Source organism: Triplophysa rosa, linkage group LG17, assembly GCF_024868665.1.
Source record: "Triplophysa rosa linkage group LG17, Trosa_1v2, whole genome shotgun sequence".
Lineage (NCBI taxonomy): Eukaryota > Metazoa > Chordata > Actinopteri > Cypriniformes > Nemacheilidae > Triplophysa > Triplophysa rosa.
Genome location: NC_079906.1, coordinates 810,259 through 836,468, shown reverse-complemented (window position 1 = coordinate 836,468; position 26,210 = coordinate 810,259). Strand labels below are relative to the sequence as shown.

Genomic DNA, 26,210 nt, shown 5'->3' with positions numbered 1-26,210 from the left:
GATTTATGCTTGCATGGCAAACAGTTAATAATTTGTTGTTTTAATGGGTTTCAATGAGGACACTTAATGTCCTGAATGTAACAATTGTATATACCTAGTTTAAAAACCATTTATGAAAGCAAAATTAAAATTCCAATTAAAATACACACCTTTTGCAAAATGTATGATGTTTGCATAAACACAGCCAAAATGACAAAAATGTCCAAAACAGCGCACAAGGGTTAAACATAAAGTATTTGATTGTTTGGACATCGACATAAACATAAACAAAGAAAAACTGTTTAACGGTCTAACTCCACAATTCAGTACACAGTTCAAAGTCATTGTAAAGTGTTATAGAAATGCATTTCTAATATGTATAATATGTTTAGAAACAATTTGCGGAATTGCCTTTACACAGACTTTAGGGGCCCGGATGATGCCCTCATTCAGCTTCCATATTGATTATGTAAATTATCAAAAAGCATTTACATTTATGCTCAACTATAAAGACGGACTTCTTCTACACTTGATATCTGCAAAAAGTCGGACTTTCGAAAAAAAGTATTGGAACACTTTATGCTTAAATTAAATCATGTTCAAATTACTTTCTTGCGTTTCTTGTGACAAAATATACAACAATTATTTATGGCATTTTTTATTTTTATGGCACATTTTTTCTTAAAATTATTAATGAATTTTTATTTTTGATGAGCTATTTAAGTTCTAGTTAGCTGGCTGGATTGCAGTTTTACATTCTAACAGAACTCTGAGGGCCACTGGTTCATTTTTAATCTTCATCCTCCAGATCTACATAGGGCACATAGTTAAGTATGGGGCAGCAGATGAGGATGGCCGTCTGCGGTCTGGCGATGAACTTATCTGTGTGGATGGCACTGCTGTGGTGGGCAAATCCCACCAACTGGTGGTTCAACTCATGCAACAAGCGGCTAAACAAGGCCATGTCAACCTTACTGTTCGACGCAAGACTGGTTATGGAGGTAAACTGTTTCTTTTGTTTTAATCTACACTTGATTTTGTTTATTTTTTTAATTTATTTCATTATTTATTAGTCGTTGTTTAGTAGTATATCCCCTATACCCTGTTTAACTCTGATGCTCACATAAGGTGCTATTTATATGGGCCATTTGGGTAAACAACAATACATTTGATTGCTTCAGAGGCACTATCACAATGTACTGAAATCGATTCAAAATACACAATTCGTTACTTTCTATTATGAAAAATACTTGTATTTAAACACAGTGGTCATTTGTGAAAGTGGATATTGTGAAATGTTTTAAATAAATGTATTAATTTAAACACAATAAATGTTGTATTTGTTGGAATATTATAAAATAAATGGATACATTTGATTATTGGTTAAGTAATTTATTTAAGAATTAAATAATTGCCAAATAAATATGTATAATAATTGATTTCCTGAACCAGTTATTCATTTAATTATTTCATTTCAAGTACTTTAGTTGTTCAAAGAAACCACTGTATGTTTATTACATAAATACCAGGAATCTAAATGCATCAAAGCATTTCTGAATGAATCCTTAGTTTATTATTTTAAAATGCATCCGCGATCTTATTGCCTATATGAAATGTTTGCATCTGGCCGTGAAAACATCTGCATCTCAATAAATCAATAATGAATGCTAATTTGTTCACCTTGTAGGTAACACGAGCAGGTGACTTTAAAGCTCTAATCCCTAACCGTAACTACTACTAATCATAACTTCATAAAATCTTTAAAATAAAAAAAGGTTTATGTGAAGCTTAAAAACTTGAATAATAAGTTGAATAATAAAGTTTAATTCATACCTAAATACAAACATTCCACAATTCCCAAATGTTGAGTGCAGACTGAAGATATTCATTTAATTTTGGGCCTAAATACCTCAATTTAAATAAAAATAACAGTTTTATACACACTGTGTTTTTATAGGGTATAAGGGTGAGGTTGATATACCACCATCGCCCACATCATCTCACCACAGCAGCACTCAGGCACCGTCACTCACAGAGGAGAAAAGGACACCGCAGGGCAGCCAGAATTCACTCAACACCGTTAGCTCGGGATCTGGAAGCACGAGTGGCATCGGCAGTGGAGGAGGAGGTGGCAGTGGAAGCACCGTAGTGGCCATGGCTCCCACCACTCTACAGCCCTATGATGTTGAGATTAAGCGTGGCGATAATGAAGGTTTTGGCTTCGTAATTGTATCGTCTGTGTCACGGGCTGATCCAGGGACTACGCTTGGTAAGACTTTCAGTGTTTTTTCAGTACGCTATCATTTTAAAATGTCCATGGGCAAAAAAGGCTAGAAACATACTTTATGCAGATTTGAATGTTTGGCCGATGATTTGTTAGCAACTCAATACTAAAGGGGAGAGTTAAAAATGTATGTTTCATAAAATTAGACTTGTTTTTATTCATATACATCCACAGTTTAACTTAAACTGACATCAAAGTTAAACGTTTGTGAAGCTTCATAAAACAGGACACAGCCCCCCCCATCCCCCCCCCTCAGATTTAGGCTGCGCTCCGTGCATAGCTTATTCTGTTGCTTCGTTTTGACAGTAGTTGATCTTAAATTCATTTTGAACTAATTCTCAGCCTTGCACCCCAATAGCTAAGCAAATAATTGTTTTTAACTTCAGTTTCCAATTCAGGAATTGTATTTTTAATTTCATTCATATTTGGCAGGTTTGTTGCTTGTTGTTATTTGAAATGAAGTTCTTTCATACAATCATACTCTTTAACTCTGCCAACTCTGTACGTTTGGGCTTATGTTTATCATTTCATCTTTCTTTATCTCACAATTCTGTCTCTTTTTGGATCTTTTCTTGCTCTGATGTATGATACACATACACACGCCTGTGATCATTCAGCCGGAAACACATGTGTGGCCATGCCTCATAAAATAGGTCGGATCATTGACAGCAGTCCTGCGGACCGCTGTGGAAAGCTGAAGGTGGGTGACCGTATCCTGTCAGTCAACAGCTGCTCCATCACCAACAAATCCCACTCAGACATTGTAAATCTGATCAAAGAGGCCGGCAACACTGTTATGTTGCGCATCATACCTGGAGACGGTGAGTTATTTGGTTTGTTTAACATTTAAATTGAACAGAGCACTGTCTTGACCATGTATGGAAGTTGTATGAAAGACTTTTCAATGTGTTAAATTGTCTCATAAATAATCGTAACAACAGTTGCAATACATTTGAATGCTACCTATTTGTGACTATATTAATAGTTGTAAATGAATAGTTTCACATTTTACCTCAAGTTTAATGTCTTATAGCCGCTTCATAATATCTTATGAGAGTTATTATTTATAGTTATATTATTTATATTTATTAGTTTACTTAAAGCCGACAAAGACCACCCATAAGATGCAGTAAGATCAAGATGCATAACACCTTTAATACATTGTAACTATGGTAACTGGGGAGTTTATTATGTGGTATATCACCATATTCTTTAAAGCTACAACCACAAATAGGTAGTTATTATTATGTTTTGTGAATGTTATTATAATTTATGAAATGATACAACATAATAAGGTTTTATGCCTGCATCATAATCCATTTAGAATGCTATTACAATGCATTATAAATACGGGTTTCATAGAAAATGTTACCACATATGTAAATGCATGCTTAATTATTGTACAATATTTAAAGATACAGTAAGTGATTTCTGAAAAACCCTGTTGAAAATTGAAATCAACACCTAAACAAATAATTTGAGCGTCTATGGGTTTTTTTAATGGGTTTTTGGTTAATCGCCCGAAATAAGGTCTGTGGTAAACAAAACCTCTAAATATTTTCACGTTTTATTCTATGACATCAGTGTTAATTTTGACAGCAAATTTTGATTTAGTTTTAGTCATAGTCTTTTGACGAAAATGCAATTTAGTTTTAGTCACATTTTAGTCAACCCCATCATTTTAGTTTTAGTCTAGTTTTAGTCGACGAAATATGAAAAACATTTTAGTCGAATAAATATACATTATATTTAGTCTACTAAAATCTAAATGGTTTAAATCATTTACTTGGTGTAATTAAATGTTCCATACAAAGATTCAACTGTTTTGACATAATTTACTTCACCTTAGAATGAAATTAAACCAGGTCATTACCTTTATTTTTCAGAAAATTCCAGTAACTAGATATGCATTGTTGGAACGCAGAGTATTAGACCATGAACGACATGTTCCAGTTCGTTCAATTCCATTTGACTCAATTGACTCGTTAAGTAGGGCGTATTCATTCAGTTCATTCAACCAATGAAACGCTCTGACAGGGCTCACACTCAAAGGCTATTGGCTCATGGCATGCCTATTTGAAGAAAGAGCTGCACTGTCTTTGCTTGAGACAGCAATGAATGAGAATAGCTTTCAAAAAGACATATTATATAAATTGTATTACATTTCTTTAGTCATGCAAACATGTTACATATTTGGTTGGAATGTACAGTTTGACTCACTTCATCACTTCTATAATCAGTAGAGGACAGCGCTGGTTTCTTTTGGCTGACTCTGTTGCATTTCACGTTATGCAGCAGCTCGTGTTAAGTTAACATTGGCATATAAAACCTTTGAGCTTGCCTTCGTAATGTGTTTCGGGGTGACTCGCCTGCAGTCGCGCTTCAAGTTTGCGGCGTTTTACCGGCGATCGTGAAGAAAATAAGACGCTTTGTAACCCGCGTGGAGACACAGAATACATGTGTGTGCTTTCCCTTCTCCCAGAGACTTCTCTCTGCCGTTTATATGAGATAAGCTGCACATGCGCGCAAACTGATGTCCGCCAGGTGGGACAAGAATATTTTCGTCTCGTTTTTATTAGTTGACGAAAATGTCAGTATATTTTTATTACAGTTTTCGTTATAATGCATTCATTTTTATTTAGTTATCGTCTCGTTTTCGTCAGTGAAAACATGTCGTTAACGAATACTTTTCGTCATAGTTTTCGTTAACGAAATTAACACTGTATGACATAAAACATATCAATTATAACCCGCTTGGGATTTTTTAAAAGCCTTATTGTGTCTTAAAAACGGCGGTTGCTAACAAGTTGCTAAAAGTGACTACTTCCTTTGGCTGGGACGTTAGACGTCATCACGCATATAAAGCTCACAAATAATGCAACATGGGCACAAATCTCTTAAAATGAAGATGTGGATTCATTCAAGGAGTAATTACTCACCAGGGAACACATTTTTAATAAAGTTTGAAAGAGTTGTCGGAGGCTTGGTGGTGGTGTTGTTGATTTAGAGCTACCTTACGTGTAGTCTGTTGATAGCATTGTGTTAGCTTTTTACTTCAGCAGATTGTATTTCAGCTTCAAAAGTAACAAATGTGGTGTCAACTTGTACAGATTATCTTGATAGACAAAACGTGGAGGTGTCATAACCCTTTGTTAATCGCAGAGCTTATTTTTTGCTATTTTCCAAAAGTCTATGGGAAGAATCCATAGGCTTTCGATCGAGGGAACCCGTGCGCTGCTAACTTCGGGGTTGGCATACAAAAACACGTCATCTCTTTGGCTCCCTATGGAAGGCAAATTGTGCATGTGCACATAGAGTGATTTGTTTGTGTTTCCACACTAGCCTGGCACGGCACAGCATGATTACAAAACCTTTCTCGGCCCGTAAATTTTTGGCATGGCTGTCTACTGAATCGTGCTAATCGAGGTAACTAATGTATGTTGTAGTGTACAGTATATATGTAATGTTGTATGTATAATGTAATGCATGTAGTGACCTTCCCACTTAGGATTGGCAATTCGTCAGTTGCCTAGATACCAGTTTCTCTATGTATGCAAAATAGTGCGTTATTGAAGAAGGAAATCAATTTAATTTAGCGAGTTAATTCAGCTAGTTATAATTATTCACTCACCCTCATGTCATCCAAGGCGTCCATGTCTTTATTTCTTCGGTAGAAACTAATCCAATGTTGTTGAGGAAAACATTTCTGGATCTTCCTTCATATAATGGATTTAATGAGGGGCAACCTGATTTAAGGTCCAAATTTCAGTCTCTTCGCAGCTTTAAATGACAAAACGTGACACCAGCCGATGAATTAGGGTGTCTTCTAGCGAAACAATTAGTCATTTTCAAAGAAAAATTCTACTTTTTGTACTTTTTAACCACAAATACACAACTTGCACCCAACCGTGTTGCGCGTTCACAACTTCCCGTAATACGTAATCACGTTGGAAAGGTCACACATCTGATGTAAGAGGATGTACCGACCCATTGTTTACGAGTAGTGAGAAGTAAGACCGTTCAGTTGATGCTGATTTGCGAAACATATTATGTTTTTGAGCTAGATCATTGTTTAAAATGGTCCATTCGTGTGCTTATGTATAAACGTCAGATGCGTGACCTTTCCAATGTGATTACGTATTATGGGAAGTCGTGAACGCACAACGCAGTTGGATGCAAGCCGTGTATTTGTGGTAAAAAAGTACAAAAAGTAGAATTTTTCTTAGAAAATGACTAATCGTTTCGCTAGAAGACACGCTAATTCATCGGCTGGTGTCGTGTTTAGTCATTTAAAGCTGCGAAGAAACTGAAATTTGGACCTTAAATCAGGTTGCCCCTGTAAATCCGTTATATGGAGGAAGATCCGGAAATGTTTTCCTTAACAACCTTGGATTAGTTTCTACCGAAGAAATAAAGACATGGAGGTCTTGGATGACATGAGGGTGAGTGAATAATCATACAATATTTAATTCTAGTGTTGTCACGGTACCAAAATTTCAGTAGTCGGTACCAATACCAGTAAAATTCCACGGTTCTCGGTACCAATTTCGGTACCAAAGCAAAACACCAGTACATGCTAATTGAAACACAATTTTATTAATAAAGCTCATTGTTAATATAAATGTATAGAAAGGAATGCCATTTTGAATACATGAAGTATACAAGTTAATTGTTGCTGAAACTGTTGTGTGCTCACTGGGGTCTTTCATGCTGATGAACATCCTCCTCAGTCTGCTGCTGTAGAAGACAAATAGAATAAACTTCAGTAAGTCAACTGACTGAACAAACATGCATATGCAATATTAGAACAAACCTCCGTTTTTATACTGCATTTACACAAGATTACTTACATTAATTTAACTGTATATTAAAATAATAAATGCAACAGATAGATTTTTATTTAGTTTAAATGTGGTTTTTTAAACCTAATAGAGTTACAGTATCTATCCAAGACATACAGTTAGTATGCTAGTTTTCTAGCACATAGATTGCAGATAGGCCTATATAAAACAGGTACTGTAAACCCCATCCTGTCCTCCCACTTATTTTACCCCATTACAGTTATAAAAGCATTAAATGGTTAATAAGGACACTTGACTGGATTAGCATTGGCGCTAACAAATTAACACGCAAACAGGGACGTTTGTTTTAACTTAACCTTTAATTTAACATATGCTACAACATTCATAATGCAAACGCGAACAGAATTTGAAACTTACCGCTTGAACTTGTTAACTTAAATCCGGATGCTTCCTCGTTTCACCACAAAACTCTGTTCGTTTTCTTCGTGATATGACTTTAATCTGAAGTATTTCTGCGCGCATCTCTTGTGGATCGGAGCCGCGCTTATCCGCTCATCACGTCTTGTTGCGTCTATAAAAAGTTTCCGACTGACAACCTGTCAGACAGAGCATCAGTACCCGGTTGACCCGGTACGTCGGTACTACCGGGTCTTGTGAAAATTAGGTACCGACAACTTTTTTATTTTTAGGTACCGACTTGGACCCGAAGTACCGGTACTTTTGACAACACTATTTAATTCTAAAGTGAACTTCTCCTTTAAATGTTGACGCACGTCAAGCATGCTCAAATAGTAACAGGCAGACCCCAAGGAATCGCAAACTTCTGGACCAGAAACCTCAATGCTGTGTACGGCCATGAATAGAACTTGGATGGTCAGCCCAGTTATCCCCCAGAACTCATATAAATGAAGATAATCAGATTAGATTACCTGAACCACATATAAGTAAATTTAAAATGAAAACAAAAAGAATCAGGATTGTGTATTGTAACGCAGTTCAATAGAAGGGAAGGAAGGAGGCGGGAACCGGCGAACATTTAAACATATTTAATCAAAATAAAATAAACAATAAACAGCATTAAAACAGGCCGGCAGCCCCTCACGGACAACTGCCGGCCATACAAACATAAATAAAACTTATCACATGATCCGGGCCCGGTCCTCTTTCGGCGTATTCTCCTGCCGTTCGTCCTTTTATGCTTCCGCTCCTCCGTGAGAGATACGAGGCGGGAATGACGCCCAGCTGACACTCATTATCAATCGCATCCCGGCCTCGCTTCTTCCTCCCACGGCTCTCGTCACGCCTCCCTCGTCACATGTATATTTTGCATTTTATTGTAAATGAAAAAATGAAGGTAAACGGGATTGCAGATGAACTTGGTACTAAGAAATAAATGTTGTAATATTCAGGGAAAAGCTGATGAGGTCACAATCAGAAGCTAATTACAATTATTATTCATAGGGTTGTAAGATCAAAATAATTTGCTTTCTGTGTTATCAGAGCATAGCAAAAACATGGCAGTCATAAATGTCATTTGTACACTTTTGGTTGTAATACAACTATGATTTACAATGGCACATTTTTAAAGTGATAATTCACCCAAAAATAACAATTCTGTCATCATTTACTCACCCTCCTGACATTTTAAACCTGTGCGACTTTCTTTCTTCCGCAGAACACAAAAGAAGATATTTTGAAGAATATTGCTAACTGGCCAGTGCTGTTCGGTTACCAACTTTCTTCAAAATATCTTCTTTTGTGTTCTGACTGCAGTAGTACGTATTGTTATGGCTTTTGTGGAAACTAGTAACTTGGTATTAGCACCTATTGTATTATTGCTCCTGTATGACATATTATTGCTCCCTGAACTCTCTGTAAGTCGCTTTGGATAAAAGCGTCTGCTAAATGACTAAATATAAATGTTCTGTGGAAAAAAGAAAGTCATACAGGTTTGAAATGACAAGAGGTGGAGTAAATGATGACAGAATTGTCATTTTGGGGTGAACTATCACTTGAATTTACTTCCTCATTCCATTCTTCAAATGGAGGTCAATGGGAATGTCACAACTCTGTTTTTCAACGGTTCTGCATGCATGTGTAGCAAGTTCTTATTTTGAAGGCGGATAAATGCAGGCGGGGGGTGTGTTTTTGCATTGTTGTGTGTTTGTTTGGTCGTTGATTATAAATATCAACAGCAGTTTTCAGAAATCGCTTACGGCACCTGCTATTATGCTATTCAACATACTGTAATACCATTGCGTGACGTTTTTTTAGGCGTGGTAATGTGGTGTTACCATTTTACCACAGTTTTTTGTATGTACTAATTAAACACAATGAAGTGGATTGTTTAAGTTTAAGTATTATTTGTATTTTTCTCTGACTGAACAGAGACGTCAAACTCATCTTTACTGACAAACGCAGAGAAAATTGCCACCATCACCACAACACACTCACCTCAGAGCAACACAGGGCTTAGGTAAGATACACAAACAGCCAATTGAATTGAATTAAATATTGTGGACATTTCTTTGATTTTATCCGTGGGAATCTGTATAGGTCGTCAAAAAATAGTTTTTATATTTTGTATTAGAACCTTAGTGTTTTTTTTTATTAGCAAAAACGTCTCGGTTACGTTTGTAACCTCGGTTCCCTGATGGAGGGAACGAGACGTTGTGTCAAACCGACAGATGGGGTTCGTCCTTGAGAACCAATAACTTCCGACTTCTTAGAAAAGGCCAATGAAAATTGGCGAATGAAATTTGCATGCCGGACTCCGCCCCCGGATATCCGGGTATAAAAGGGAGACGGCGTGCCTCATTCATTCACCTTAGTTCTGAGGAGCCTGAGACCTCTCACGACTGCTGCAGTGGACAGCACGTGTTGTGGCAAGAGGACACAACGTCTCGTTCCCTCCATCAGGGAACCGAGGTTACAAACGTAACATGGACGTTCCCTTTCTGTCGGTCTCTCGACATTGTGTCGAACCGACAGATGGGGTTCCAATGGAAAACGCCATAACACTGTGCCCTGTCACAATCTCAACGAAGCGACGGCGACTGGCCTGGGCATGTCAGCCGTGACGCTACCGCGAAATTGTAACCTACCAGTGGGTAGGTAGGGGGTCCAAGAGCTTTCTTGAAAGGTGGGAAGGCCCCTACCTTCGGCCTCACAGGCAGCGGCCTTGTTTCTCTAACAGCGAGAAGCCGCCCGGAACCGTAAGGCCACTGGGTAAGCGCTACTTCCTCAAGCGGGGGATGCGCTACAGAGACCACTTCCTACCACAGGGAGGAGACTAGTGGAGATACCAACATGGTCTCACCGAAGGGGGAGAACTCATGGGAAGAAAGTGCGGACTGAAGGAGTTAACCGCGAGGTGGAGGTCCACCTAAGGAGGTCATGGGTTACCAAGGTGGGAACCAGCATGAGGATACATCAGACGAAACGCCCTGCTGGGGGGTTGCAACGTCTGGTAGCACTAGGTCCGGTTAGAGCTATGTTGCGAATAACTCAGGTGATACCCGGCCTAAGGGGCAGGGCTGCTCTGCCCAGCCCGCCCACAGGAGGTGCTTGCTAGTGATGGATGGAGTGCCTGTTCTTCACCCAGTGGGGGAAGAAGGGAGGCTAGTAGTACGCTGACCCCCTAGGGTCAGGTACTGTCATAGGCGTACACCCTACCGGTCGCCGGTCTTGCCTGATGCCTGCAAGACTCGAGCCGATACCGGTTTTACGCGGAGGCTGTAGGACCTCGCGAAGGTGATGGGTGTAGCCCAACCCGCAGCTCTGCAGATGTCTGCCAGAGAGGCGCCTCGAGCCAGTGCCCACGAGGAGGCTGTACTCCGTGTGGAGAGAGCTCTCACCCAGTGGGCGTAGGCGAACTAGGACAGGTACGCCATAGTGACGGCGTCCATGATCCAGTGCGCCAATCTCTGTTTGAGACAGCCCTCCCTGCTGATCTCCAAAACAGACAAAGAGCTGCTCAGAGCTTCTGCGGCTCTGCGTGCGGTCCAAGCAGAGGCGCAATGCGCGTACTGGACACAACACGGATGGGGTTGGGTCTTCCTCCCCGGTGGGGAGCGCCTGTAAGTTCACCACCTGGTGTCTCAGGGGAGTGGTGGGAACTTTGGGCACGTAGCCGGGCCGGGGTCTCAGGATAGCATGAGAATAACCGGGTCCGAGTTCTAGGCAATCTATGGACACGGAGAATGCTTGTAGGTCCGCTACCCTCTTGAGCATCCTCCCGAGAGCCGTCTTCATTGTGAAGTGAGAAAGAGCGGCATCTCCGAGGGGCTCCAGGACCGCATCAAGGTCGTAAGAGGGTACGGAGCGTGGGTGAGGTGGTAGCCTTCCCGCGCCCCTTAGGAACCAAATGATCAGGTTGTGCTGTCCTAGAGACTTCCAGCAACTGGGTCGTGATGAGCGGCAACAGCGGCTACATACACGTTCAGTGTGGAAGGGGAGAGATTATTCTCGAGTCTCTGGAAGGACCGCACCCACTTGATCAAGCAACTCCGCGGGTCTTCTCTTCGAGAAGAGCACCAGGATGAGAAGAGGCACCACTAGGCGTATCGTCACCTAGTGGCCAGGGCCGTGCCTGAGTAGTGGTCTTAACCGCCGCAGGGGCCACTCAGGATTTCCTCGTTCCTCGTCCAGGGGCCAGACATGGAGGTTCCAGAGGTCTAGCCCGTGATGCCATAACGTGCCCTTCCCCTGGGAAAGCAGGTCCTTCGTCAGGGGAATCGGCCAGGGGGGAGCTGTCGTCAAGAGCATTAGCTCCGAGAACCAAGTCCGGTTGGGCCAGTATGGCGCAACTAGTACACTTGATGCTCCTCTTCCCTGACCTTGCACAGGGTCTCTGTGCAATGACGCTCACTGGGGGAAAGACGTACTTCCGCTTGTCCCACGGCCAGCTGTGCGCTAGAGCCTCCGTGCCGAGGCAGGGAGTACCTTAGCGGCAATGGGTGGTGTCCTGGGAGGCGAAGGGGTCTACCTGAGCCCGCCCTGACTGTCCCCAATGAGCTGGCTACGCGGGGGTGGAGTCGCCACTCTCCGCGAGGCGTCAACTGACGAGAGAGCACATCGGCTGTCTGGTTCAGGTCACCTGGGATATGTGTGGCCCTGCGGACTCCACAGGAGGAGGCGTCGGGCGAGTCGTGTTAGCTGCCATAAGCGAACGCCACCCCGGCGGTAAAAAACGCTACGGCAGTTGTGCAGTCCGACCGGACCAGCACGTGCTTGTTCTGCATGACAGGTTGTAACCCCTTCAGTGCGGGTAGCACATCCAACAACTCTAGGCAATTGATATGCCTGCGCAGGCGGGGGCCCGTCCATCGCCCTGACACTGCGTGCCCGTTGCACACGGCACCCCAACCCTGCAGGGAGGCGTCTGTCGACCCTGACGCGTCTCGCCTGCCCGAGAGGGACCCCCGTCCATAGAAAAGGTCATTGAAGACCAAGGGGTTAGGGTGCGTCGGCAGAAAAGCGTAATCACCATCCGCCTGCTGCCGGTGTGCCACGCTCTCCAGGGAACTCGACTCTGTAGCCAGTGTTGGAGCGGTCTCATGTGCATCAACCTTAGGGGTATCACCACCGTCGAGGATGCCATGTACCCAGGAGCCTCCTCCCGCTGACTGCTTGAAATATTCCAGGCAGTTCAACACTGACTGAGCGCAGTCGCGCTGTAATGGAGACAGAGTTGAGTTCCATACCAAAAAAGAGTATGCTCTGCACAGAGGAGAGCTTGCTCCTTTTCGGTTGACCTGTGGTCCCAATCGATCTAGGTGCCGAAGCACTAGGTCCCTGTGTGTACATAACAGATCTCAAGAGTGTGTCAAATGAGCCAGTCGTCGAGATAGTTTAGTACCCGCACACCTCTCTCCCTGAGGGGAGTGAGGGCGGCTTCCACGATCTTCGTGAAGACTCGTGGGGACAGGGACAGACCGAAGGGGAGGACTCTGTACTAATATGCCTGACCCTCGAAAGCGAACCGTAGGAACGGGCGATGACGAGGGAGAAAGAGACATGAGAGTAAGCGTCCTTCAGGTCGATTGTCATGAATCCATCTTGACATCTGACAGATGCCAGGATGCGCTTCTGCGTGAGCATCCTGAACGGCAGCTTGAGTAGGTGCCTGTTCAGGGTACGCAGGTCTAGCGACCCCCCGCTCTTTTGGGGACGATGAAGTACGGGCTGTAACCCGTTGAACATCTCGGCTAGAGGGACGAGCACGATCGCTTCCTCACCAGAGGGGTGGCGACCTCGGCCCGAAGCACGGGGCATCCTTGCCTCTGCTGAGGTTAAGAGGATGCCCCGAAACTTGGGCGGGCGTCCGGGGAGTTGGATCGCGTAGCCGAGACGGACCGTATCCCGTAGTCACCATGACGGTTTGGGAAGCTCTTGTCAGGCTCCCAGGGACCGACAGGGAGGCTAGGGGTACGTTCTGCTTCATCGACCTCCGGGGGGTGGTTCGATGGCTGGCAGTGCGGATCCCTCGCCGTGGGGGGGCCCCCGGAGAGGAGATCGGCTCTGCAGTTTTACCTGCCTGGCGATGATGTAGCACAACGCACCATCGAATGAGAGTGCTTAGGCTGATGATTATCCTCGACATTGGGTCTTGCCGCAACGTCGAGTTGCCGAACACCGTCGTGTAGAGGGTGAGAGCGGCTGTGATAATACCCAGACGATGATGTGGCACAAAGCACCGTCGATTGAGAGTGCTTAGGCTGCTGATTATCCTCGACATTGGGTCTCGCCGTGACGCAACGTCGAGTTGCCGAACACCGTCGTGTAGAGGGTGAGAGCGGCTGTGATAAACACCCAGAGAGAGAGAAAACTCTTAGAAGTGGGCTGTTGGGACGGGGCAGGAACCGTCCCGGATCGACCAACCAGCAATGGAATGGCTGGGGTCGGGCCCGAAGGTATTCTCGATCTCCCTGGGGTCTTCCCATGAGGGCCGCTTCGGCTTCCGCCACGGCTGCTGACGGGGTGGTGGTCTCCTCTTCGATGTCTTCTTCCGGGGGGCCGCCTGAGTGGGGGGCGCCGAAACCGGAAGGCGTCGAAGAGGACCAGGGCTGCTGGGAAGCAGACTGTGCACGGGATCTCGACGGCCAGAGGGCGGCCGAATCGCGGCGGGGGAGGATATGCTTGATATCCTCTGTCTGCTTCTTTACTGTCGAGAACTGCGGCTCGACAGTATCACCAAACAGCCCCCCCTTGCGAGATGGGTGCGTCGAGAAAGCGGACTTTCTCGGCGTTACTCATCTGTGCAAGGTTCAGCCAGAGGTGTCTCTCCTGGACCACAAGTGTGGACATCGCCCGACCCAGGGCCCGCGCGATCACCTTGTTCGCCCGAGAGCGAGGTCGGTGACGGCGCGGAGTTCCTGCATAAGCGCTGGGTCGGTCTTACCCTCGTGGAGCTCTCTCCGCGCATTGGCCTGCAGGAAGGCCATAGCATGGAGAGAGGGGACAGCTTGGCCCGCAGCAGAGTAAGCTCTCGACACCTCAGATGCCGAAAAGCCTACGTGCTTTGGACGGGAGTCTAGGTCGAGCCCCCGGGGGACATCGACGTATCCTCTAGCTGCCCCACCATCGAGGGAAGAAAGGGTGATGGAACTAGTTGACGTGTACGCGCTGAAGGGGGCGTTCCAGGTCGTACTAGGTTCCTCATGCACTTCCGGGGGAACACGGCACTGAGGGCGAGTGCGGCTTGGAGCCGCTCTCAAGCCCGATGTACCGTGTATCCAGCCGCGAGCGTTGGGAGAGGCAGTGCGGTGCACCGCAACCCAATGCCGGCGGCCCGGGAAAGCATGGCTGACATTTCGACATCCGCTTCTTCCTGATCTCGACCCCCCGAGGGAGGGAGCTTCAAGGAATCGTCGGAGTCTGATGCCAGTAAGTCACCCTCCGATGCTGCAACAGACATCTCATCATCACGTACCGTGTCCGATACGTGATTGAGGAATAAGACGGCGGACCGTCTTATGGGGAACGGTCAGACGAGCAAGGCGAGGTGCGAACGGTCCGCGAGCCAGTGGCTGACGGATTAGCGCTCACAGTAATCCTCATATCACCCTCGCTGCTCGCCGTAGCGGGCGGCAGGGCCGTAGTCCTGCCGTCACGGAACGGGAAGCAGACAAGGTGGTGGCTGAGTCCCGTGGGAACACAGCCACCCGTGACGCAACGTCTGAATCGTCAACCACCCGCAGTGCGGGCAGGACGTATCCACAACATCTGCCCCAGCGTACTGGAAGCAGACATCGTGTCCGTCCCCCTCCTCGATGAGTGTGTTGCACCCAAGAGAACAGCGGGACATGCCACGCTGGAGAAATTTGCTCTTTTAGAGAAAAAAACTCGAACACTTCTGGAACCGCCGAGACGCCCAGGGGAAGTCGCTGCAGGAAGGGACAGTCCGCTGCACCACGTCGTAGAGCCGGCAGTCTTGTAGCGAAGTCTGTTGATCATGAGCGAAGGCTCCGAAGAACAAAAGGTGAATGAATGAGGCACGCCGTCTCCCTTTTATACCCGGATATCCGGGGGCGGAGTCCGGCATGCAAATTTCATTTGCCAATTTTCATTGGCCTTTTCTAAGAAGTCGGAAGTGATTGGTTCTCAAGGACGAACCCCATCTGTCGGTTCGACACAACGTCGAGAGACCGACAGAAAGGGAACCTGGATTCACATGTATTATGTTCGTGGGGTCTTTAATGGCATTGATATAGTTTTGTTTGACCTTATCCAATTATATTTCAAACAGGAACAGCAAACCAAAACAAGCCCAGATCCAACCAGCAACCTTTAATCAGGTACAAGATTTTACATTGTATCTTTAAAAGTTGAATAATGTAAATATTTTTCCTTCATTTGTGTTTAGAAAAAGATTATTGCATGTTTATATAAAATAATAAAAAATGTTAGAATGTAAACAAAAATAAAAATTTGTCCTGCGGGCCTGAGGTTTCTAAAGTTAAAATCTTGCTAGTACATACAGCGAAGTAATTCCCTACTTCATGAAGTTTACTATTTGAGTTTCAGATATATTGCAATGTATGCAATAGGCAAAATATTAACCGTAATTAAATGTAAAGATATGCAAACTGCAAACATTTAAAAAACTAAAAGACGTTTACCTTAAAGTTCACCTTATGATGAACATACTGTACATTATAGTCAAACTTTGCATGATTGTGTAGTTTTAACTGGCTAGCTAACATTTATTATGGATTCCAGAAAGATAAAGGCATCATTTGTCCTCTTAGAAACTGCCATAATAGTTGTTGCAAATGAAAAAAAATTCCCACAAAATACTTCTTTTGACCATAATCCACAAAGCTGAATGTGGATGTGGGATCCCCAGACAGAGTCAACATTTGTCCCACTTTGATTGAGACTCAGATCTGCTTTTACATTTACATTTACATTTATGCATTTGGCTGACGCTTTTATCCAAAGCGACTTACATTCCATTATCCTATACATTTGTTTCTAAGTGTGCAATCCCATGGGATCGAACCCACGACCTTGGCGTTGTTAGCGCCATGCTCTGACCACTGAGCTACAGGAAAGCTAAAAACATAATTTATTTATTATATATATTAAATATATTTATTCATTTCATAAACCAGCCCTTGACAGACTCACACTGTATGTTTTAAAAACACCCACAGTGGGGTAAAACACTGACACGACTAAAATACAAAACTGAAAAATAAACACTTCCCACGTGGGGTATAAAACAAGGGTATAAAATAACAAGACTATGATAAGACAGAAACCAAAATATAAAACATGACACAACGTCGAAAAAACTAGAACACGAATGAAACGGGGCAGGGTAATCAGACAGCCGGGATCAGGAACAATATCACAAGGGCAGGAACACTGTAAACAGGTAATAGCAAGACTCACAGAGTGTAGCACGACGAACAACGTAGTACGAACGAGCAGATGACAATAGACAGGAGAGCATCTTAAAGGGGAACTAACAAGAGAAGATAACAATTGTCATGGCTCTGCTTCATTTAGTCATGTTATTCTTGGTCCTGTAGCAGAGCCATGACAAGGCCTTTGGTTATGTGTGGAGAGAAACATATTATTGTCCTTTTGACAATAATATACGTTCTCTCCAGTGTCTCGTCATTGGCCCCGCCCCTCTCGTTTCCTTGTTTTCTTTCCCTGAGTGTCTTATGTTCCACACCTGCCCTCGTTCGTTATCCCTCGTTTGTCTTCCCTTTAAATACCCTCTTGTTTCTTTGTCCTGTGCTCGTGGATTGTCTCATGGATATGTTCTGTGTACTGTGTATGATTGCTTCGTGTTCCTGCCCGTGTCATTTATTCAAGTAAGTTTAGTCATTGTATCTTTGTCTAGTGTTGTCTTAGTTTAGTTTATTTAGTGAGTGTTCGTGTTTGTTTGTGTTATTATATTCCCCGTGTCGTTGTGTTTTACCCCCTTGTGGGTTTTTGTTTTGTTTTGTTTATTATTTGTAAAATTAATAAATCTGTTAACCCCTTCATTGCCACTGCCTGCCTGCAATTGGGTTCTCTTCCACGCCAGCCGTGACAACAATGGGCAGGTGTGGGTAATGAGACACAGGAGGAAAGCTAAACGAGGGAACGAGAGGGGCGGGGTTATAGACGAGACCGGAGAGAGTGCATATTATGTCAAGACAACAATAATATCTCTCCCCACACAAAACATGAGGCTCTGCCATGATCCTGCCACAAGACCAAGAAAGACATGACATGATGAGGCAGAATCATGACAACATTATATAATTGTTTTCTTTACAACGGTTGCCTATAGGAAGGAAACGCTGAACGTGTTATTAAACACGTTGCATTTGTGGGCTCATTTGCTTGCCCATATTCGCTTTATTAATAAGGTAAAAAAACTTGACGTTTTATCATCACTGTCTCATTGAATTAACCCATGTACTGCAGATTTTATAATCGCGCATGGAAAACTCGCAAACTCCGAGCAACAACACAAATAATGAATGTCAGGCCACTTCTTTATTTCATCCTCCCATCGCGAGTGTGCTAAATATTTACAATTACGTCTTTTTTTAATGTTTTGTGCTTCTAATACATTGTTTTTAACCTGCATCGAAACATTTAAAGGAAGTACGTCATATGATTTACTTCCACATTTGAAAAAAGGTGGATAACACAATAATTTAATTGAGTGTTTTCAGATTGGAGTTGTGGATCTGATTTTGTACTTTTCCCACTAGTTATTTGGTCTAAATTATTCTCTTGTGACAGCAAGAACAAGGGTGTAAAAGCCTGTCTTATTCAGTTTTTTTTTTTTGTCACTGTTCGCTTGTAAACAAAGATGTAGGCAAAATCTTTTTATTCTTGAGATGGTTGTTTTCTGTTGCAGAAGTTTGTTTTATGTCAGCAAAACTTTTCTGTTTAATATTTTTTCAATTGTTTGTGTGTGCGTGTGTGTGTGTGTGTTTGTGTGTGTGTGTGTGTGTGTGTGTGTGTGCGTGTGTGCGTGCGTGCGTGCGTGCGTGCGTGCGTGTGTGTGTGTGTGTTTAGGAGGCGGAGATTTACTCTGTTGATTTAGAGAGAGACAATAAAGGCTTTGGTTTCAGTCTGAGAGGAGGAAATGAATATAATATGGACCTGTATGTGCTTCGACTAGCTGAGGATGGAGCAGCTGCAAGAAATGGCAAAATCAGAGTAAGTGAATGTAGTATATTTCATACGGTATCTGTACCATCATTGTATACTGTATATGTACTGTATATGAATATATAATAATTGCAAAAACAGATACAAATAAAAAAAATGTTATTACTTATTAATATTATTTATCATATTTTTATTGTGTATTTTTTAGTTATTATCACTTAATTGAAACAATCCAACTGCAGTTCGATTGATATTACTAATATATATTGCCATTTTACAGATGTTTACCATGTTATGTCATAGTCGTATGTAATTGAATGTGGAAGCAATGCCATGTTAGACCGTGGTGATTGTTTTAAGCCATCTTAATGTCAACTCTACACCAGTGGTTATGGTGTAAAAGTTAGCATTTGTTTCAAACGCTTAATCTTCTGAGACATGAATGTACAAAGCAGCTGTTTGTCTGTTGCTAAGTAGCTGTTACATTCTAACATTGCATCATTTTATACTAAGTACCTCTGGAATCGCAGCACAGGGTCATAACCCATGGTTAAAAGCATGCCAACCCAGTTAAAAAAAAAAACTTTAAAGTTTCAAAGTTCTAGAGTTTTAAATATATTCCATGTGTAGGCAATTTATAATGTCTGCCCTGTTTTCAGGTTGGTGATGAAATCCTGGAGATCAATAGTGAGAGTACAAAAAATATGAATCATTCTCGTGCCATCGAGCTCATCAAAAATGGAGGGCGACGAGCTCGACTGGTGCTGAAGAGAGGAGATGGATCCGTTCCAGAGTATGGTGGGTAACAAATGGCAGAGACATGCTTTTTGAAGTAGTCATATTTGCATCTGAATTTTTATTTTTGTTCGTATGGAAAATTATTCCTCTGTGATCAGTGAGGTTCTCTTTAATTGAAGTCTTCAGATTTTCCTATTTATTCCTCTATATTCTTCTAATCAGATCTTCCTTATTCTTTGACGAATCAGTCAGCACAACTCTACAAATAAAACTATTCTTTTGGTTGCTATTCTGTGTTATACATCTCTTCTCTCTTATCTGTTTCTCTCTTTTCCTAATCTTTTATTCTCTGGTGGGCTCTTCAGCAATGATGGGCCCCCATTTCGCTGCCTGTCTGAAGAATGATAAATTGGGCGAGCCCTGCTTCTACCTTATGAGTCAAAACCAAGCCACGGTTTGTAGAGCACTCATCTGTGTGTGCCATACATCCCCATCATATTGTTGCATTTTATATGCCCTGTTTAGGCTTGTTTGTGTTGTATCTTCACTGTACATCACCCCCTCCTGTGCTGTACTTTATTTACACCACACTTTCATCTCACCGTGGTGAACCATTCTATGGTGTCATGTTCCTTATGATAGGTGATGTGAAAACTGCTCAGGTGCATGTCACATATAGACATTGATATTGTCTCACAAAATGAAATCTTGCAAAACTGGTCAAGAACATGTCTTGGGTCATATTTTCTACAGGCATGATAATTATTTAGTATTTATCAGTTTCAAGCGATCTCCAAATCCAGCGTTTATATAACATTCCTCACCGAATTGCAGTGAACGAACAAACACAGCTGAACTTCGCCAACGCATTTCTCTTTCTTTCTCTTGCTCCAGCTGGTTGATGTGCGCGCATGCTCCTTTCTTCAGCTCTCCTTGGTTGATGTGTGGGCGTGCCCTTTCATCTGGCCACGGGTTGATGCATGGGCATGCTTTTCCGGGAGAATTGTCCAATTAGGGACTAAGAAAAGTTTTCTGTTTTTTTTTTTTTAACTTTCAAATGTATCTTAACAGAATGCATTGCACATCCCCTTTAAAAACTGTTTTTGGCCTGTCAAAGTCGAATATTAGCATATCCGATATAATGGCTACTACATCAACGCAAATTTATCCAGGTCAAAATGTGTTTATGATGCACGTTGGTGTTTTCCTAACGTATAAAACAATGCAAATAATTTACCTTAAATATTAGCTTAAATTATCCAGCTATTTTTTCTAAAATGACAGAAATATAGGGCAAAGTGAGCCAAATGCTGTGAAGAATTAGAGCCAGTGGTTTAATTTACCCCACCATACGACACTGAAATAAGTTTCAAATTCAGAGATCAAAGTTAACTTCATTGTAATATTATGTAACTACTGAGTTTATTTGACAATGACAGTGTACACCAAAGGACACTAAACCCTTCTCTGAAAAAAGACTATACTATAAATTATGCTCATATACTATATATCTTTCCAGCTGTAGTCCCTAATGACCTACCATGTTTGGCAGTAAAAAGCTTCTGTAACATGCCAAGAATCTACAAAAAAGAGAGCGAGAGAAAGAGAGAGCAGAAATGTAAGGGATATTTCAGCCAAGAAAAAAAATTTCCCCATGTTTTACTCACCCTCAAGGCCTCCTAACTGAATATGACTTTCTTCTTGAAGAATAATGCAGTCGGAGTTATAATACTACGTATCCTTTTACTTCAAAGCGGTAGAATGGGAGTGAATGGGGGCGCTCCAAAAAGTGCATCCATCGATCAAAGAGCGTCTCGACACGGCTCCGTGGTCTTAACAAAGGTCTTCTGAAGCGAATGGATGCGTTTGTTTAAGAGAAATATCCATATTGACAACGCTATTAATGATAATGTCTTGCTTCCGTTATCCCTCGGCTGCGCATGAACCAGAGGCTTGTTTTTCCAGCTAATGATGCAGGCGTGTCCTAAGTTCCGGTGATGAAGGCAGCATCTTTTTTTGTTCTAATAGGATACGTCTCCTCTATGCGGGAGCTTTCATCACGGTCATTTGCCTGGTCCTAACCTCTTTATTTCAGTTACAGAAAAAGATAGATTGGTCTAAAGTAAAACTGATTAGTCCAAACAAACTGCGAGTCAGTGAGACTTAGACCCTATCAACACTAATGCGTTTTTTTTTTGTTCAACGAAAACTGAGCTTTTCAAAAACACACTCGAAAGTGGATACATTTGAAAACGCCGTTTTCGCGTTGTAGTGTGGATGAGGAAACCGGAGGGATTTAAAAATGATGACGCGTTTTTCGCCATGTGACGCAGTGTTTCGGCTGCTCTCTTGTTTGATAGCATTAATGACAGTTCATGCATACTTTAGATTGCATTTTAGGAGACGAATATTTAATTACTACTCTTGTGTTACTGCCTGCAGTTACCTCACTCTCTGTGTCTTTGCTCCACATTGCCGCGACATAATAAGGCAGAAAGTAAATAAACGCCTGACAGAAATTATACATGCTGACGTGTCTTAGGTTTTATTCATGCGCAGTACATGGATGTAAGCGGTTTCAGAAGTTTCAGTGTGGATGGGCAGCATTTGGGAAAAGCTTGAAAACGCTAGTGTGGACGAAGAGTGTGGACGTTTAAAAAGAATACTCCACTATTGTAGACAGAGTCTTAGCAGCTATGTTTATGTAACTGGCCCCTGGAGCTTGGACAAGGATTTTTTAGCATCCTTTGACAGGAATGGTCTAATTTTCTTGATGTTTTAGAGGACAAATCTACCGGACAGGGTCATTTTAAGGATGTTTACTGACTATGCTATACTGCTTTCAAACAATCGACAGCTTTTGATTGACAATCCAACACAATATTTATTTCAGTTAAGTTTCATCAATGCACATTGTATCAAGGAAATTTTACACTACTACCATATATTGTGTCATTTAGTTATTATTTATCTGTTTCTTTTTCTTTCTTTTTCTTTACTACAAAAACCACTGCGTAATTGTATGTAAGGCTGCTTCACAACAAAACGGTGAAAAGCGCAATATAAAAAAATGGAATTGAAAGCATAGCTAGAAGTCATGCCACACTGTGGGACCAAATTAATGTCAGACTTTATGACAGTAAACACAAGCAAGAAGACTCGTACAGAGTTTTACGTCATATTACAATAAGAGAAGCCACACTGCAGGACTGCGTCTTAAAATTTCTGACACTGCCAGAAGAACTTCATCTGAGGAAATATTTGATCCTGGTCATTAATCGGCTGTCAGCAAACAAGTTAAACTGCCGATCAGACCACAGATTTTAGCCTAGGATTATCGGAATCATTCATACTTCTCAAAAACTGTCTCAGATAACCAAGTTGAGAAGTGTGCCTGGCTTAACACGTTAAGCACCCAAACCCTCGTTGTGTTCTGAATGTGCAAAGGAAAAGTTCTGAAATGGAATTTTAATATTTCATGGTTAAGGGAGAGGTTAGATAAATATATAGACTAATAATGTAAAGACATTCCACAGATTGTTTAACTGGTGGGAGAGCAAAGTCTCATAAATTAAATACTGTGCACCACACAGATCATTTATGCGAAGTGAAATATGTCATTGTGTAAAACTATAATAGTCATTCAAAGTTCTGTTTTCTTTGCAAACCCGTGTAATGTTGTGGCAACCCTAATAACAACACAGGTGAAAAATGTTATCAAAATCTTACTTGAAAATGACACACATGCATGTTTCATTACGACTGATGCTAAACTCTGCAGGACTCGAGTTGTCCATCCCTTTGTCAGGGAAATTTCATCTTATGTTTGCATTAAATGTATAGTTAAATGCAAAATACTGCCAAATACTTTAGGAAAAGGCTTGAAACCGCTTTGCTCATTTAATGCTCTATAATTTGGTTAATGCATTATTATATTACATTTGTATACAAAATATAATTGACAAAATAATTGTTGACCTGTTAATCAGTTAATATATACATATAATGTTGTTTGACATGAAGTGGTGTGTATGTTATAGGCTTGCAGGAAGTAGGTACCATTCTTAAATGTGATTTTACTGTGGTTTTATTCTAACGTAATGCTTCTCATCATTTATTTCTAGATGGTCCCAATGACAGCTACCCTTCCTCGCCCGGGCCACAAAATTATTCAGAAATGAAAACTTTTCTGAAAAGTGGCCCATTTTATCAGCCCTCGGAGCCCAGCTATATATCAGAACATCACACACCACCCCAACCCAAGATGGACCAGTTGAAAAACCGAGAGCCAGAGCAAGCGAGAGGCCGAGTGAAAGACGCAGACAACACAGACCTTTACTCCAGCGCTCAACACCAACACGACAGGAATAATCATGTCAGCCCTTCATCTTTCCCTGACAGTAGCAAAAATAATGTCCGCCGCAAGGTAAAGAAGTCTGAGTCCGAGAGCGGCATCGCAAAGCTTTTCAAAACGTTAAGAAAAGAGGGTGGATTTGGGCGAAAAGCTTCCATCCAGGATGTTGCGAGTCAAGCCCACAGACGTTCCGAGACTCGAGGCAGAGCTGGATCTCAGTTGCGCAGTGGATCCTTGGATCGCTCCTCCTCAAGGAAGCGTAACCTCTCTCCAGACCGCAGTAGGGCCAAGTCTATGGATCGACGGACAGTACGGTCACATAAAGATCAGTCCCCAGAAAGGAGCTTTCCAGCCTCTTCCCAGGACCTATGGCAGACCTCCACACCTGAAAGGCAGTTCCGAGCTCAACTCGAGTCCGGACCATCCAATAGGGGCTCCAGAAAAGAGGCTTACTCTGTGTCTACTACCGAGAGATCTCACAGCACCCAGGCACTCACTCTTGGACACACACCAAAGCGTGGTTTAAAAAACAGAAACATCCTGCATGACAGCTTACCATCCATCCGAGCTGAAAGACAAGCATATTTAACCAATGGAAGCTGGAAATCTGACAGCAGCAGCGATGGAAGTTTTCTGGAAGAAAGTGCGACTCCGAAATTTAGAGATTATTACAACACTATGAAAGCCAGCAGAGTGAATGAGACCGATGTGGGCAGACGTCTTGCCCGGAATTCTCAGTCCAAAAGATGACTTTACAAAGAGAACCACGCAGACCTCAGCATCTGACCAGTAGACCGGGCTGAGGTTCACCACAGCTGAATAATCTTTGTAGTATTCATTTATTTCTTTGTTTTTGTATGCTGCAAGTGAGATGCATGTTAGATTTAGAGATGGCTTTTTTATTTTGAAAAGTTTTGTTCTCTGCTTTGTGTGTCCCACATTCATTTATACTGTGATCATTGAAAACCAGAGCACAAGCATTTATTGCTTGTTTGTACTTTTATATGGATGAATAATCATAGCTAATATAAATTCTAACTATGATGCTACTGTTTAATGAATAATATATTTAAGATGTATATTTATTTTGAAGAGTTGAAACATGTAGTCCACTGAATGACATCGGACTTTGTCTTTACTTCGATCAGGACAGCGGCACCCAAAATATAGAAAACAAAAAATGTGAAGACGTGCTGGGTAAAAATGTTGATTCTCAGACTGAACATGTAAGAGCACTCAAGATTCAGGTTGTCATTTTTGATACGATAATTAAGACTCGGCACCTGCCACAATCTGCCCTTATGAGCTGACCCACAATTCCCATCATGCTCTGACAGTGATTAAGCTACTGTATATGTACATGAAATATGTGTTTGTTTGTGAGCACAACTGTTTGAAACAATGCATTTTGATAACATCTCTCAATCGATACAGGAACAGAAAATTCTTCCACTGACATCTGAATCGTACTTTTAAAAGGACCATTTCAGCCGCTTTCCTTTGTACAGACTTTTACTACTGTATGTACTTCTAACCTGTAGTTATTAATGCTGTTGCCTTTTCTTTGTACAAAAAATAATAATTTATGAAGGATTTCCTCCAAAAAAGCAATGCTAACATTTATACACAGGAACTGTGGATAGAATATCAGAATCTGTAAAGACATATATTTTTTTCAAGGGATGGCAAGAGAGAGAGACTAAAACTAGAGACTGATTGTATGTTGTTTAGGGAGGAGGCTGAACATCTGTTTTTATTCTAGAGCTCTTATATACTGTCTGTGGTCTCTGCAGTGTTAGATGGACTTCAGACTTTTTCTGTGTTGATAAAAGAAATACATGTATATATGCCATTTTTAATGAATCTATGCATATCCTGCATTGTCCATAGGTTTATTCGGTTCATGAAGCTATACATAACATTAGTCTATAAGTTGTCTGTAAGTAGATATGGACTTACCCAGTAAAGCTTTTCCTCTTAGTTGGATGAATCATATTGTATATGTAGCTATCACAGTAAAGTCTGTGAATGCTATTTTTGTTATCAAATAAAGTTTTCCATGCAAATTCACGTTCATAGAAGTGATGTTCTTGAGTTTTTTTAATAAAATTACACAAAATAATTTTATCAAGTGGTGCTAGTGGCATGGCCGCGGTGTGCCAGTGTGTGTTGGTACCTATAAAGAAATTATTTTTGGCTTAGTCTTAATAAAAAAATAATATTGTTTTCTTACTATATTTGTTTATTTAAAATGTAATTTAAATTTAAAATAATATTTTTCAAAAAAATATCTGCTGATATTTGGACTGCTGACGGTGACGTGACCACATCTTGGGAGACTTTTGCTGCGCATTCTAAACAAATGGAGAATCTTTGACTAAACCAGGGCTCTAGACTGCACCTGAAATTATTATTGCGCAGA

The 26,210-nt window shown here is 42.0% G+C and overlaps 1 protein-coding gene across 1 annotated transcript in view; it reads left to right on the top strand.

The window, feature by feature from the left end:
• Positions 1–25,858, top strand: part of magi1a (membrane associated guanylate kinase, WW and PDZ domain containing 1a) — a 114,109-nt gene extending 88,251 nt beyond the window's left edge. The window contains 8 exon segments of the mRNA XM_057356995.1: positions 788–980; positions 1,937–2,248; positions 2,881–3,084; positions 9,454–9,541; positions 15,815–15,863; positions 18,601–18,744; positions 19,356–19,494; positions 23,559–25,858. Of these exon segments, the coding sequence (XP_057212978.1) occupies positions 788–980; positions 1,937–2,248; positions 2,881–3,084; positions 9,454–9,541; positions 15,815–15,863; positions 18,601–18,744; positions 19,356–19,494; positions 23,559–24,538 (2,109 nt within the window). The 3' untranslated portion in view covers positions 24,539–25,858.
• Positions 25,859–26,210: the final 352 nt, after the last annotated feature.